Source organism: Miniopterus schreibersii (assembly GCF_964146895.1).
Source record: "Miniopterus schreibersii genome assembly, chromosome: 8".
NCBI lineage: Eukaryota > Metazoa > Chordata > Mammalia > Chiroptera > Miniopteridae > Miniopterus > Miniopterus schreibersii.
In genome coordinates this window covers 57,686,577-57,700,410 of record NC_138109.1, presented here as the reverse complement: position 1 = coordinate 57,700,410, position 13,834 = coordinate 57,686,577, and the positions used below count along the sequence as shown (strand labels likewise).

General features: G+C 38.1%; 1 protein-coding gene across 2 annotated transcripts in view; it reads right to left on the bottom strand.

Annotated features, from left to right (window-relative positions):
• Positions 1 to 13,118, bottom strand: part of ZNF326 (zinc finger protein 326) — a 30,081-nt gene extending 16,963 nt beyond the window's left edge. The window contains exons 1-5 of one of the 2 annotated variants that reach the window (XM_081144527.1): positions 12,660 to 13,118; positions 10,319 to 10,363; positions 4,980 to 5,015; positions 4,773 to 4,884; positions 2,279 to 2,684 (exon numbers count right to left, since the gene is read on the bottom strand). In XM_081144527.1, coding sequence (XP_081000653.1) covers positions 2,279 to 2,684; positions 4,773 to 4,884; positions 4,980 to 5,015; positions 10,319 to 10,363; positions 12,660 to 12,675 — 615 coding nt within the window. In that variant the 5' untranslated portion in view covers positions 12,676 to 13,118. The remainder of the gene's footprint in view (positions 1 to 2,278; positions 2,685 to 4,772; positions 4,885 to 4,979; positions 5,016 to 10,318; positions 10,364 to 12,659) is intronic. The other variant, XM_081144528.1, reaches the window with a different exon arrangement.
• Positions 13,119 to 13,834: the final 716 nt, after the last annotated feature.

Below are 13,834 nucleotides of genomic sequence, written 5' to 3'. Positions count from 1 at the left end.
AAGAATGAATTCATACAAAACTTACATGTTACCTAATAATTTTTACCTGAAAATTCCCCAGAATGTAACTAAATTTTACATGTCCACTATGAATAAACACATTGGAAAACTTTGTAAATTATTACATCACTCAAATCCAGTGAATTAGTATTTTTATTTCCAGTAGAACAAATATGGATATTTCCTATTTTTTTATTTTTACAATTCAAAATTACTTGAGATCATGAACAACATATGTGCCTGTCAAAATATTACCACTTGTACAACTCTCTGACAACTCCTCTTCAGAGTTCCTAATTGATATTTTCCCATGAAAAGACCTTAAAAGAAATCTTTATTTTACTAAAGCCTGGCTTAAAACTAAGAAACACAAGACCATATTTGAAGTCTGAAGTAAAAAAGATCCAGAAATCATTTAGGATTTCTCCCTGTTGAAAAAGGGAATGAATGAGAAGGCGAGATGGAACATTAGTATGAAATAGGAGAGTTAAAGCATTACCATGCATCAACTTCCAAGACACACTTCAGATAAAGAATTGCATCTGACGTTCCATTCACATTCTTACCTAGAGAAACATATACTGACCCAGAAGCCTGAGAAGCAAAAGTTTATAGACGGAAGAGTCATGCAACCAAATGACTCTGTGTCCCTTCCTCTTCTCTTATCATTAATAAAATCCACTACAACAAGAGGCCACATGTCCATAGGAATTTGTTCTGCTAACCTTACTTTTAGAAGATAAAGATTGAGGAGTAATCTGAAGAGAAGGATCCAATGGGAATTGTACAAGTGAAGATTAAAAAAGAAAATCCTATTGGCTCATCTATTTCATTAACAGGAGGAAAGAAAGAAAAGTACATTCAGACTAGAATGCTGAATACAAAATACAGGAATACCTGTTTTTCTATTATGAAAACAAAATTGGTATCTGAAGTCTCATTAAGAAAAAAATCATTTGCCTATAAAGTAGTATACAGCATGAAAAATATTAAGTGTTTTCAAATTTTACCCCAACTATTTTCAATTAACCTTCAATCATAAAGTATGGTAGAATAGCAACATAATCAGTTACTTACATTTGCATACTATGCTTAGAATACCTAGCTAACCTAGTAGATATGAATAAATTAGTGTTTCCAGGTAATGTATACAGTCACATCAGAAAAATCTTCATTAATTATCCATTAAAGGTGCAATGCATTTTACATAGGAGTTAACTGTTATAAATGCAAAATTTCTAAACAAGTATGACACACTACACTGATGTACCAAAAGCTAATAAACAGTCAAAAATGTGTGCCCTACTACATTTTCTATCAGAAGTACTTCCCTCTGCAAACAGAATATTAAGAGCAACTGACTCAAAAAAGAAAAAAAAACATTTCTTACATTATAGCGAAAATACAGTATTCTTTATATAATCAAACTACATAATAACCCCATAATCTACATACACTTACTAGGTAAAATTTCAGTCAGTCAAGTTACCTAAGAACATAGGCATAATCTTAGCACTATATATCCTGAAATTAAACACTTGAAGACTAGTGTATCTGCTCATCTAAGCAAGAATTTACAAAATATTACTTCCTAGGAAGGAGCCATGAACATATACAGGTAGGAAATTATTTTTCAATAGTAAAACTAGTGACACAGAGAAAATATTACACCCAGCAATAGGACATATTGTAAGAGAGTTAGCAAAATTATACTGACCACAAATCATTCTACAATCTATTATACGTATCAACTTCTTCACCACGTAAACAAGGCTAAGCTACCCTCTACTATCACCAACTTTTGGTCTCTTGTGTTTAATGTGAAATATGGAGCTTTGAAGAAATTCTACATGCTAGAGTTTAGTAGCGAAGTATAAACATTTTATCATACATTGCACCTTTAACCTACTCAAAAACTCCAAAAGGGTTCAGTTACCTTTTACAATAATCCAAGAACTGTCCCACTAGCAAAACTGCTAGTGTTTACAAGGAAAAATGCAACTCCTTTTAACCCCTTTTAGACCAAACCTAACATCCTCACCTTTTTAATAAAGGGAGATTTGGCAAAACTTTATAAACAATCATCTCACACTGCCACTTATTTTCTGAGGTGCTGGAGAAAGTGTTACAGGCAACCTAAAAATTATGCTAATGACTCAGCTTTGGTTTCAAAATACACTGGGATGAACAGTGTTTATTCTAGTTGAAAACCATGGTCTTGAAAGGGTTTAAAAGAGTGACTAGTGAAAAGAATCTGAAAAGATTCTGTTGTACTTACTCCTCGGCCTCGGCCTCTGCCTGTTGATGGTCCTCCAAAAGCATCATAGTTTCTGCTTCCAAACGTACTTTCAGGATAAGCAGGCGTTCCTCTCCCCCGAGAGCCTACAGGTGCAGGCTTCATATGGGGTGAAGAAAAACTGCTGTAGGAAGAGTAATTCTCTCTTCCTCTGTCCTCCATAAACCCAGGCCTCAATTTTGAACGGGAGTAAGGTGCTTCCCAGCTAGCCCCGCCCTGGTTTCTACCTCCGAAAGAGTCAAGGCTATTCCGGTAGGAGCTCTCAAATCGACCACCATAACTACCTCCGAAGCGGCTTTGTTCGGGTTCATTAAAACCATAGCCAGATCTGTACAGATCTCGCCCACCCAGAGAAGACCTGGAGTCGTAAGACTCATAAGGTCCAAACCTGGAAAAGTTGCACAGTGAGGGAAAAAACAAAAGTAAGCTTACTAATGTTAGACAATTCAAAAGACAAATTATCAGATGACATTTATCAACTAAAATTCATTTATACCATACTGGTTTGCATAGTTCTACTTTTGTTCACACTTGATTAGGGCTGGGCAATTCAACATGAGACCAGATAGAAAGCTACCTGAGTCAGTTTTTAAACATGAATTGAGTTAAGTAAAGCTTAGCTTAAAAATCTGCTTTAGCAGCTTTTCTATTTTTATTAAAAAGATTTGTCTATAATTACTTAGCCCAGCCCTAGTCTTAGGAAAAGTCATTTGCTAAAATTCACAAACTACTCAAACTTTCTTTGAATCCATCCCCAATATTGGAAAAAACAAAATTTTACAGTATTTTAGCTTTCAATAGGGACACAAATTGAAGACTACACAGATGTAGGCTAATATGACACAGAAGAGATCCTTTTGCACCCTCAATAATCTATATCACAAAACTGCTTCATTGTATTTGTAGTAATCCAAATTTGGAGAAATATCTCTGGTTATAAAATTTGACAATCTGCCAAACTCTGGCTAAGGTCAATAATTAATCCTCAGTCACTTTTCACTTACAGACTAGTAAATCTAACAAATCTAGAAGGATAAGCACATAAAATAGAACATAAAAGTAAAGGACCACCAGCATATACCCTTTGCATATAAATTTTCAAGGCAGATGGGAAAGAATACATTTTATAATGTCTTCAATTATTTGAAGAATTATTCCTGGCAGAAAATTATCACATAAAACTACTCTAAAAAAGGGAGCACACAGTCTCCTCAAGGTTTTAATAAGAGTCAACAGAAGAAACGAATCATCTTACTTCTCACAAATCCAAAGTATGCTTGACACCTTACAACACAGTTTTATAAAGGCCCACAATTACACGAGATAAACAATAACATCTACATAATTCATACACATTACATTTACAATGTAACAAGGCAATAACTGATATAGTAAAACATTTAAATGTTACATGACTTCAATTATTTACAGATCACTAAATAGAAGGTACTATTTACTTCCGAATACTAGTAACCATATAAAAATTATTCCTCTTCCCAACTACATTTATCATATAAGCAAAATTGTCATAACTTCATTTTCTTGCTTTTTCTCTACTATAAACCATAGTGGCACACTTGAAGCAGAAAGAAGAAAAGTAAGCATGATTCAGTCCATCCTTAAGGAATCCGGATCCTTCAATTTATGAAGAAGGACGATAGTTTCAAATGTTTCCTAACTAGTTTTACTGCTATTTAGTAGGAATCTTTGTGTCTCACAAAGTGAACCCCCTTTGCCTGAAATATGGTCAACCCTAAAGCCTGTAGTAGTTCAACTAGGTTTAAGCTTTCCACAGTATCAATAGCAACATATAAATACATTCTAAACTCTAGTGCATTAAAATAAGCAAAAGGCATAGTGTTCATGGCTTTAATACAATGCTCCTAGCCTAGAGCACAAGTGGTTATGGTGTCAGTAGTACCTGCCAATAAATAACCTAGACATGATATAAAGAACATCTTTATTATAATATGCTCTTACAACTTACTTTAAAATTAAAATTAAAAGAATAACTATCTTAAATGTTTCTTAGAAACTGAATGTGGCTAGGCTAGTTCAGTTAAACCCATTCTAGTCAAAGTCTGCTTTGCTGCTTTTAATAGCACCCACATTAGGAAAGATTTTTTTAAAATCATTAGGAAAAAGCTTCATATATAATATTTCTAATAAGATTTTATATCATTTGTTCAGACCATTCTGATTGATGAGTTAAAAGTAAAAGAAGTAAAAGAAATATTCACTGCTAAAAACAGAAAAATCTTAATGCTATTATATTGAAAAGATAAGTTATCTAAGTTTCCTAAACTAATGTCTGCCAAAGATTCCAAGATAATTTTTATAACCATTAGTTAACACCTTTAAATATTTAAGGTGATTATTCAAAACCAAATAGTGACATGCCTAAGGAACTCTTAAATTAAAATATCCAGAATTTTATAGTCTTCTAATTATTTGGCTAAGTGATTAAGCAATTTACCTGCTACCCCCACCACCACCACTGTGATTGTCCATGCCATATGACTGGTTTAGGTAGGAGTCCATGGATCTCTGACCCCCATAGGATCCATGGCCATAGTCACGATCCATCCCTATAAAGAGTTTAAAAAGAAAAAAATTAAATGACGCTCACCTTTACTGGCACTCAAAAGAAGAATTTTTAGATAAATATCCTTGAATGTCAGACCTCCATAAGATCCAGGGCCATAATCACGATCCATTCCTAAAAGAGTCAATAACAAAAGGTTGGTAAAATATACCATTCTACTCAAGAATCTTTGCATAAAACACAAGATATTCATATTAATCATCTGAGAAAATAATTCATCAGTAACATTTAAGCTAAAGTCACACTAGACATTGAAAAAAACCACACATGATAATTTACTGAAAATTCAGATTTGCTATAGAAACCCAATGTTTCAAAGAAAAACATTAGCATCTACAAAATTCTACATTAAAATTATTTTCAATTTAACCAATATTTACTTGACTAGGGTACTACTATAAGGCCCGGTATTAGATACTACAGAGTACATAATTAATAATAAAAAATTACTATTCTCAAGGAAAATCAGCAATTAATAATGTCAAAAGGGGAAATTTTTGTCATAAGTATATTTTCCTGCATCAATCTGTTCTCTAAATGTCTAAAAACCCAGAAGCAACCATATTTTCAATTAGCCAAATTTAAAGTACTTCATATAGTAATTGAAATAGTTATTTTTAAAAAGTAAAAATCACAAAGTGGGACCAATCTGTGGTACTGTGCCTGTAAATAATGACTCAACAAATATTTAAATCCTCAAATACTTTGAGTAAGGGAATTATTATGAATTCTAGCAATGGACACACTAAAAAAAGTCTAATACAGTAAGAGTACTAAGTATATTTTATTACACTGCAAGTGTACCTCTATTTCATCCTCTGACATAAAAAAAAAATACGAGGTAATAAAATGAATTTACTGATTATAAAAATGAAAAAAAAAACATTTAGAATGTGTTTCCTATACATTTTATACACTGATAAATGCAATAGTATACATAAAGCAAATACCTTAATTTATACTTTTTAAAACATTAAATATATTTAAATTACAATCGTTTAAATATTTCTGTTCCTAACAACAACAATGCCGACAGCAAAACTTTACAAAGCTACTACTTGCAATCTTGCACCTTTACACTTGGAGGTAACCTAAATGATCAAATTCAACCGCCTTGTTTTATAGATTAGGGAACTGAAGTCCAAAGAGATGAAATGATTTTTTCCCAAAGTCCCGTAAGTATCTACCCCTCTAGCTTCATGCTGTTGCTTCTACATGAAAGAGACACTCTCTATTACCCCAAAGATCTGTTTATTGAAATCTTCCTATCTTTTAAAGTCCATTTCAAACGCCAATCCTATTGATATTGCCTCAGCTGATTATCATCTTTCTTCTGAATATCTACAGAAGTCTGTAGCTCTTATCTGGTGTTTATTATACTCTACCTTATATTCTATTTGTGACCTCATCTTAAATGTACATTAGTCTTGGGCAGGGTCTGATCTTTAGTAATTTTTTATCTACCCTTGAGCACCAGCAGTTGTCAAGGATGGTCTGTTGAGCACTGGAAGTTGCCAAGACCCTTTCAGAGGGTCCACAAGGTTAAAGTATTTTCATAAATAATACTAAGTCATTATTTGCCTTCTGCACAGTGTTGACATTCGCACTGAAGATGCAAAAGCACTGATGGGTAAAACTGCTGGTGCCGTAGCATAAATCAAGGCAGTGGCACCAGTCTGTACTAACAGTTGTCGTATTCTTCAACACTGCACACTTGCAGCAAAACAACAAAATAAACATGCCACCTTCACTTAAGAATGTCCCTAATGAAGCAGTAAGAATGATTTTTATTAAATCATAACCTTTGAGTATACTTACTTTCTGATATTCTGTGTAGTAAAATGGGAAGTACATGTAACACATAAAGCAGTTTTGCTATGGAGCAGGGTACCACAGTTCTCACCAGAAAAAGCCATTCTGTGTTTGTTTTGTGAACTGAATTAGCCACTTTTTACAAGTATTATTATTTAAGGAATATTATTCTTACTAGAAAGAAAGGCTGACATTCAAAAACTATGGCTTTCAGCCCAGCCGGGCATGGCTCAGCGGTTGAGCATCGACCTAGGATCCAGGAGATCGCGGTTCGATTCCTGGTCAGGGCACATGCCCAGGTTGCCGGCTTGATCCCCAGTAGGGGCCGTGCAGGAGGCAGCCGGTCAATGACAACTCTCTCATCACTGATGTTTCTATCTCTTCCTCTTCCTCTCCCTTCCTCTCTCTGAAATCAATAAAGATATATAAAAAACAAAAAAACTAGGGCTTTCAGATTAGGTCATTTAGCAGACATTTTCTCAAAATAAAGTCAAACTGTCACTTCTAGGAAAATAAGTGAAAATATTTGTTGACAATGATAAAAATCAAGCAAAATTTAAAATTTTCCAGAACTTGTATCTACCACCTTGAGCTTGACAGCTTCTCAATACTTACAGGTTTTTCTGATAAAACTGGTAGCAGTATTAATGATTTTTTTAATACTGTACAATAAAATCTGTCAATACATATTTGGAAAATCTGAGTAACTTCATCTACTATTCCCCCTGTTCACTCCACTTATTCCAGCTATACTAGGCCCCTTGCTGATCCTGAATACAGCAGGGATACACCCATTTTTACACCTACTGCTCCCTCTGGAATGCACTTCCCCGTATCTGGACTGCTCATTCCCTCAACTTTTTCATGTCTTCCCTTTCTCTTGCTTCTTAGATACAACCAAATTACCTTTGATTTTCAATGCCTTCTGGCTACACCTCACCACTCTAATCTTGTCTTCTTAAGACTGCTCAGCAAAAATCATCAGTTCTTACGTCTCTGAAACACAATTCACTCAGCCCTATCTTTGTTCCTGCTTTCCCTCTATCTGGAATGCCTTCCCCCACCTTTTTTTTTTTTTTTTTTGGTCTGCTGACATAAAAAGAGAGGTTATCAAGCAAGAAAAAGGAAACATGGAGACACTGGAAATACAACTCTCTTCCAAGAAATGGTGTGGAGGAAATTTGTATCTTGGCATGTCTTCTACATGTTTTCCAATGTCTTCTACTTCATTTCAGACGCTGGAAAATACAATGCTAACAATGAAGTATATTGTTAGCTTCACTTGGTAACGGTGTATCTTTTTTTTCTAAAGCCTACAACATTCTTCCTCTAGATAGCCTCATGACTTGCATCCTCACCTCCCTTAAATCTATGCTCAAATGTCATGTTCTCAGTGAGTCCTTCGCCAGCTACTCTAAAATTCCGGCTCCCTCTCCCCCCCACGCACACACACATTACCCTTTCCCTGCATTATTTTTCTCCCTAGCAATTACCATCTTACATACGTTACTTCTTTACCATATTTACTGCCTATTTCATCCTACCACACTGTAAACTCCACAAGGGCAGGAATATTCATCTGTTTTGTTCACTGCTATAGTGCCAGCTCCTAGAACAATATCTGACACACAATAGTCACTCCAAAAATATTTGTTGAATGAAATAATTATATCCTTGAAATTAAGTTCCTCATTTATAAAATGTAGATAACCCAGACCTCAAAGTGTTGTCAAGCAGTGGTCTTTAATCAGAGGTGCATTCCAAAATCATTCAGAGTACTTTTTTCTTTTCAATATATTTTTATTGATTTCAGAGAGAGGAAGGGAGAAGGAGCGAGAGAGAGAAAGAGAAACATCAATGAGAGTCATTGATCGGCTGCGTCCTGCATGCCCCATACTGGGGATTGAACCCACAACTAGGGCATGTGCCTTGACCAGAATCGGACCCCAATCTCCTCTAATCATAGGTCTATGCTCAACCGCTGAGCCATGCCGGCTGGGCATTTCAGAGTACTTTTTTCATAATATACACAGCCAGGGACAACCTGCCCCATAATTAAGATTCAAGAGGACTAGAGTATGACCTGAACAGATATACTTTGAAAGAGCTGCCCAGGGAAGTCTAACAAATCACCCTCAGATGAGAACCACTGTTGAAGCTAAAATTTTAAAAAATAAAATATGAGTACTAACATTAGTAAAAGAAATTTCTGAAGCTCTTTTTGCAACACTCTACATCAAGAAAGTAAATTTCTGGCCCTGTATTTCAAAGACCTGTATTTAGACATTAAATCTAACTCTCTAGTACATGGTACTGGAGATCACAGCCTTCTATTCTTCCAAATCATTCTCTTCAGTAAAAGCACTAGTCCTACTCACTCCAGTTTAAAATCCTGGGTTCATTTTTTATTCATCCCTCTCAATTTTCTACTCACTACTAGTCAGCCTGTAAGTTCTGCTAATTTTCTCTAGAAATGTCTTAATATTTTTTAAATTACTCTTTTCACCTCCTAAGTTCAAGGTCTTAAAATCCTTACACCTAAATTTATGAAATGGTTTTCTAGATAATTTTCCAATTTTCAATCTAACTTACATGTGGATGCAATTTAAACAATAATTAATAAATAACAAAACAAAAATTAACTGTTTTGAGTACTCACAACTGTAAACCTGCTTTTGCCAACCCTGTATATTGAATACTTCCTATATATTGTGCCATTTTAGCCCACATCAAACCCAAAGTTTCTCTAAATTCTTAGAGATGATAAAAAGAAATTAAGTGGACTGTAATTTTCCCATAAAATAGTATAGTCTTCTTTATTTAGTAGCACATTTGCTTCAGTTTTACTTTGTGAATATATTATGTACAACAATTGAATTTTGCATTTCTCTGGCAATCAGAATTTTAATTACACTTGCTTGGGTCCTTCATGTAATGTTTTTTAAAATATCTTTGGGTTGTTCTTTTTTTGTGTTATCATCCTCTCTGGAAGAGCCTTAACTTTAATAATTATCAAAATGACATCTAATTGTATTCTGCATACCTCTCACGATTTTATCTAATTCTGCAGTCATAACTCTAACATCATGCTTATGTTCATAAATGATCAGGCGTCTTTATGTGCTCCTTTAGACAGCTCTTTAAATACTAACATATTTGAACACATTAAAACAAATGACCTCAAAAACAAGGTCAAAATACATTACAACAGAAGCAATAGAGAAATAAGCCAATAATCCACTTAATCTACATTACTCAATACCAGAGCCTCTAATTCAACAAAAATATCTCAGCCATTTTCTTGTAACTTATTTCTCAGAATGCAGTCAGGGCCTTTTGAAATAAATTAAAGGAACCATTATTCAAATAAAACAAAGAGTCAAGCTAATATGAACAGCCCTAACTTTTTCTGATCCCAAACTCCCTAATTCAAATACTAAATATAGCATGACAACATTAATCTTAAGTGACACATCAAGAGACAAAAAAACACTGGATGAAACACAGAAGAACCAGCTTTTTACATTAGTACTTTATGTGTATGAAGAGAAAAACTGAAATGTATCCCCTAACATATTTAAGAGCAAATGAAAAAGGATACTCACCATTAAAACCCTGATAAGTATTCCTGCAGGCAGAGTGTGTGTAATCTATGAAGACACATTAACAGAAAGGAATTAGAGCAGTATTAGCAAAAATCTGAAATTATAAACCCATCTATTTAAAAGATACACTATTTTTTTTTAAATGTCATCAACTCAATTATATGCAAAATTTGGGTATAAATAATTATGAATATTTCATATGGGAAAACATATCTCTTTCTCTTCACTATCTCCCCAAATGGCAGGTTTATCATCCAAATTATGGTCATGTAAAAATCCGTCTATAGCAGCTAATATATAAAAACAGCCAAAAGATAGGATCCAGTACTGATTTATAAAGAGTAACAAAAGGGAAGGCAGGTAGATTAAATTATGTATCAAAACATGCAAATACAAGGACATCAGAGAAATGATTCTATGCAATGTATAATTTTTTCAGTTAGTATTTCCCTTATCACTTAATTTGCTCTCTAAAGATTTCAGAATCTTATTTGAAATTGCGTATGCATATATGTTTATGCTTATGTGTGTGTGTATGCTGTATTTTATCCAGGGTGTGACACAACCCAAATCATATTGGCAATTTCCCCGTCAAAACTAATTTAGCAATTGTTAAATCCTTTAGTTAATTTTACTAATAAATACTGAAAGAAAGGGATTTAGTACAATGGTCATCTGGATACAACAGAATCCAGCTACACTACACAGGATTAGATTCAGTGATATTGTTAGTCAAACACCATGCCCCAAATATAGTGATTGGGTGAGGAGGGGGCATGAGAGAGGGAGTATTTTTATCAACGACACTATTTAGAATTGTAGGTACATGGTAATAATAAAAAGCAAATATACTAAGTTTTATTATTGTTTTTCAATTCCCTACAGAAAATGGATTCCCTTATGAGGGGTGGGACCACTCTCACTGTTACCCAACCCACCTGACCTTAGTAGCTTTTGCTGTACCTTGGGTGTTGCTGGTAGTCATCAAACTCCAACATGAAAACATAATACATTTTAAAATTTAATTCCCAACTCTGGCACTTCAACTACTTATACATTGTTTAAAAGTATCTATATCAAAATTAGTCAAAGTCTAACTAAAACTAAACACCAGGGTGTGCTACTGTTAATAGGTGACCTTTCTATTACAAAGTAACTTAAAAGTATCCACAAAAAGGTTATACCAGTCCACTTAAATTTGGCAGAACTCTTTGAGGCATGAAGTCAAAGATCAAAAGATCATTTATTAGGACTCAAATGCTAAGATTTAAACACATTCAATGTTAAAGATACACTGGGGGGGGGGGTAGAGGCTTACAACTAGTTGTTAGTGAACTGGTTTTATTCAAAAATGCCTGGCTACTCAGGATTAAATCCAGTTGAATCATTCACAAGCCCCCTTTCACGACCCTCTAAAGCAGTCATTACACACTCATTTTATCTTGACACCAATTCCTACCAAAGTTGGGCAAGATTCAAAGACAAGGTGAAGACCAAATTCGTTTCCTTTGTGAGCGTGTGAAAATGGTTTAAAGAACTGGTGTAAGAGACGACTAAAAGGCATTAATAAAATACAGGTCATTTAAGCGATTAAGACCAACCCGGGCGGCTGTGGCCAGATCTGAATTTGAAGGGCATGTGATGCTGTGCCGGAATTTTAACTTTCGTCCCTTCCCTGCACAACCTGGGGGAAAATGCTTTGGTTCAGAACTATTTCAAATTAGGGATGAACGACCAGGTGATTGTGGTGAGTAAATATCCCCGTCTGCTAACCAGAAATATCTTACTTTCTATTCTGTACAGATATCTACCTATTACTTGTCATTTGGAGACGCCCTTTAAACTCATCTTAAACTAAGAACACCAGAACCATCACTGTGAACAAGCCTGTGAAAATTGTACCTGGGGTTGAGGATTTACTAAATGGGTCGCTGCCCTACGGGCAAGTGCAAGCGAGGAGCGGGAGCCTGCCGGCCGCTTTGCCCGAGACCGGGAAGTTGGAGGCGTCGGGGCAATTTCCACGCACCGGGGCCGGGGCGAGTCCGGCGCCGGAGTCCGGAGGCCGTCGCGCTCTGGGCGCGTCCTTCCCCGCCCAGGTCGGCACGGAACTCCCAGGTCCCCGGGGACAGCGGGCGCCGGGGGGGCGGGGGGACGTCGGGGGGGGGGGGCGCAGGTCCCACAGGGGCCGACCGGGGCACAGGGCCCGCGGCCGGCGGCGGGCGAGCGGCCTGGGGCCCGCAGAACAAAGCCCACACGGCCATCTTGAGACGGTAAACAGACCCCCAGCGCAAGCCACCCCGCCTCCCGCCCACCGCGGCCACCAGCCAGGGGCGGCGCTTACCGTCCTCGAAGTCCATGGCGGAGGCTCCGGGCCGAAAGCCTCGGCGGCGCTGGGCTGAGCTGTGGCCGGCAACGAGCGTCGGGGACCCGCGTTTCCACACTACCAGTCCGCGCGACCGAGAGCGACGCTACCGGCCCGGGAGCCGCAGGCCACAGCGAGGTTGGGGGGTGGGGCCAGCCGGCGCTGCCAGTCGCCGTGGTGCGGCCTCCGATTGGTTGGCGCCGGCTAGTGGGCGGGACCTCGAGTGGGGGCGGGAAGCAGGTCCGCAGCCGAGCTCCCAGGTGCTGACCCCCTGGGAGCCGCGAGGGGGAGGGTAGGTAGCGAGCGGAAGCGCCCGAGCCCGCCGGGGGTCGCGGAAACGCGAACTGGGAGTTAAAGGGCGGGCCGGCTGCCGCCCGCCATGTTTGATCCTGGCAGGCGCGGCAGGCGCTGGTGGGAACACCTTCCTCCTGCCCGAACTCATAAGCCACGTGCCGACCTTTTGCTTTCTATTGGCCGATCAGAAAATGTTGAAGTATTTGGAGTTTCTGCCCCGAGGACACAGACGTCCGAGACATTTTTTTTTTATTTTTTCAGAGCACTCGTGTATGCAGGGGAGAACAGGTTGCTAAATAGGAAACAATTATGGGAATGATTCCAGACGGGCTATGATCAAGCTCTGAACTGTAAGGCGCAAGAATGGAAGTGTAGAAGTTCACAGGCGCAAGGCGTGGCCGTGGCCGCGCGGGACTCGGGGGGCGGCCGCCGCTGGGGCAGAGTCCCCCACCCGCGGGGCGAACCGAGTCACCTCATGGCCGTGAGCAGCTTGAACTCGGGTTATTTCTTATTTTTTTATTTTTATTTTTTGCACAGAGCAAATGGTGTCCACCTGGAGTCGATCCCAGGGTAGGAAACCATTTGCTCGGCTTGGGCGTCAGACCAGTTGCTGGGACCAAGGTCCAGGAAAGAGGGCCGGAGGGGAAAGCTCGCAGGCGCCCCGAGCTCTGCTGTCCCCCAAACGGGCAGGCCACGGTTTCCTCGCTGTGCTTCTGCACCGGGATTGATTCGCTGAGCTCCCCCCCCCTTTTCCTGTTCCCTTTTCTCTCTCTCTCCTATACCTGTTTTCTTGTCACCTAAGCTGAACTTGCCCTCCTCACCTGCCCCGCTTCCTTGACCCTTCCATCTGCCGGTGGCGT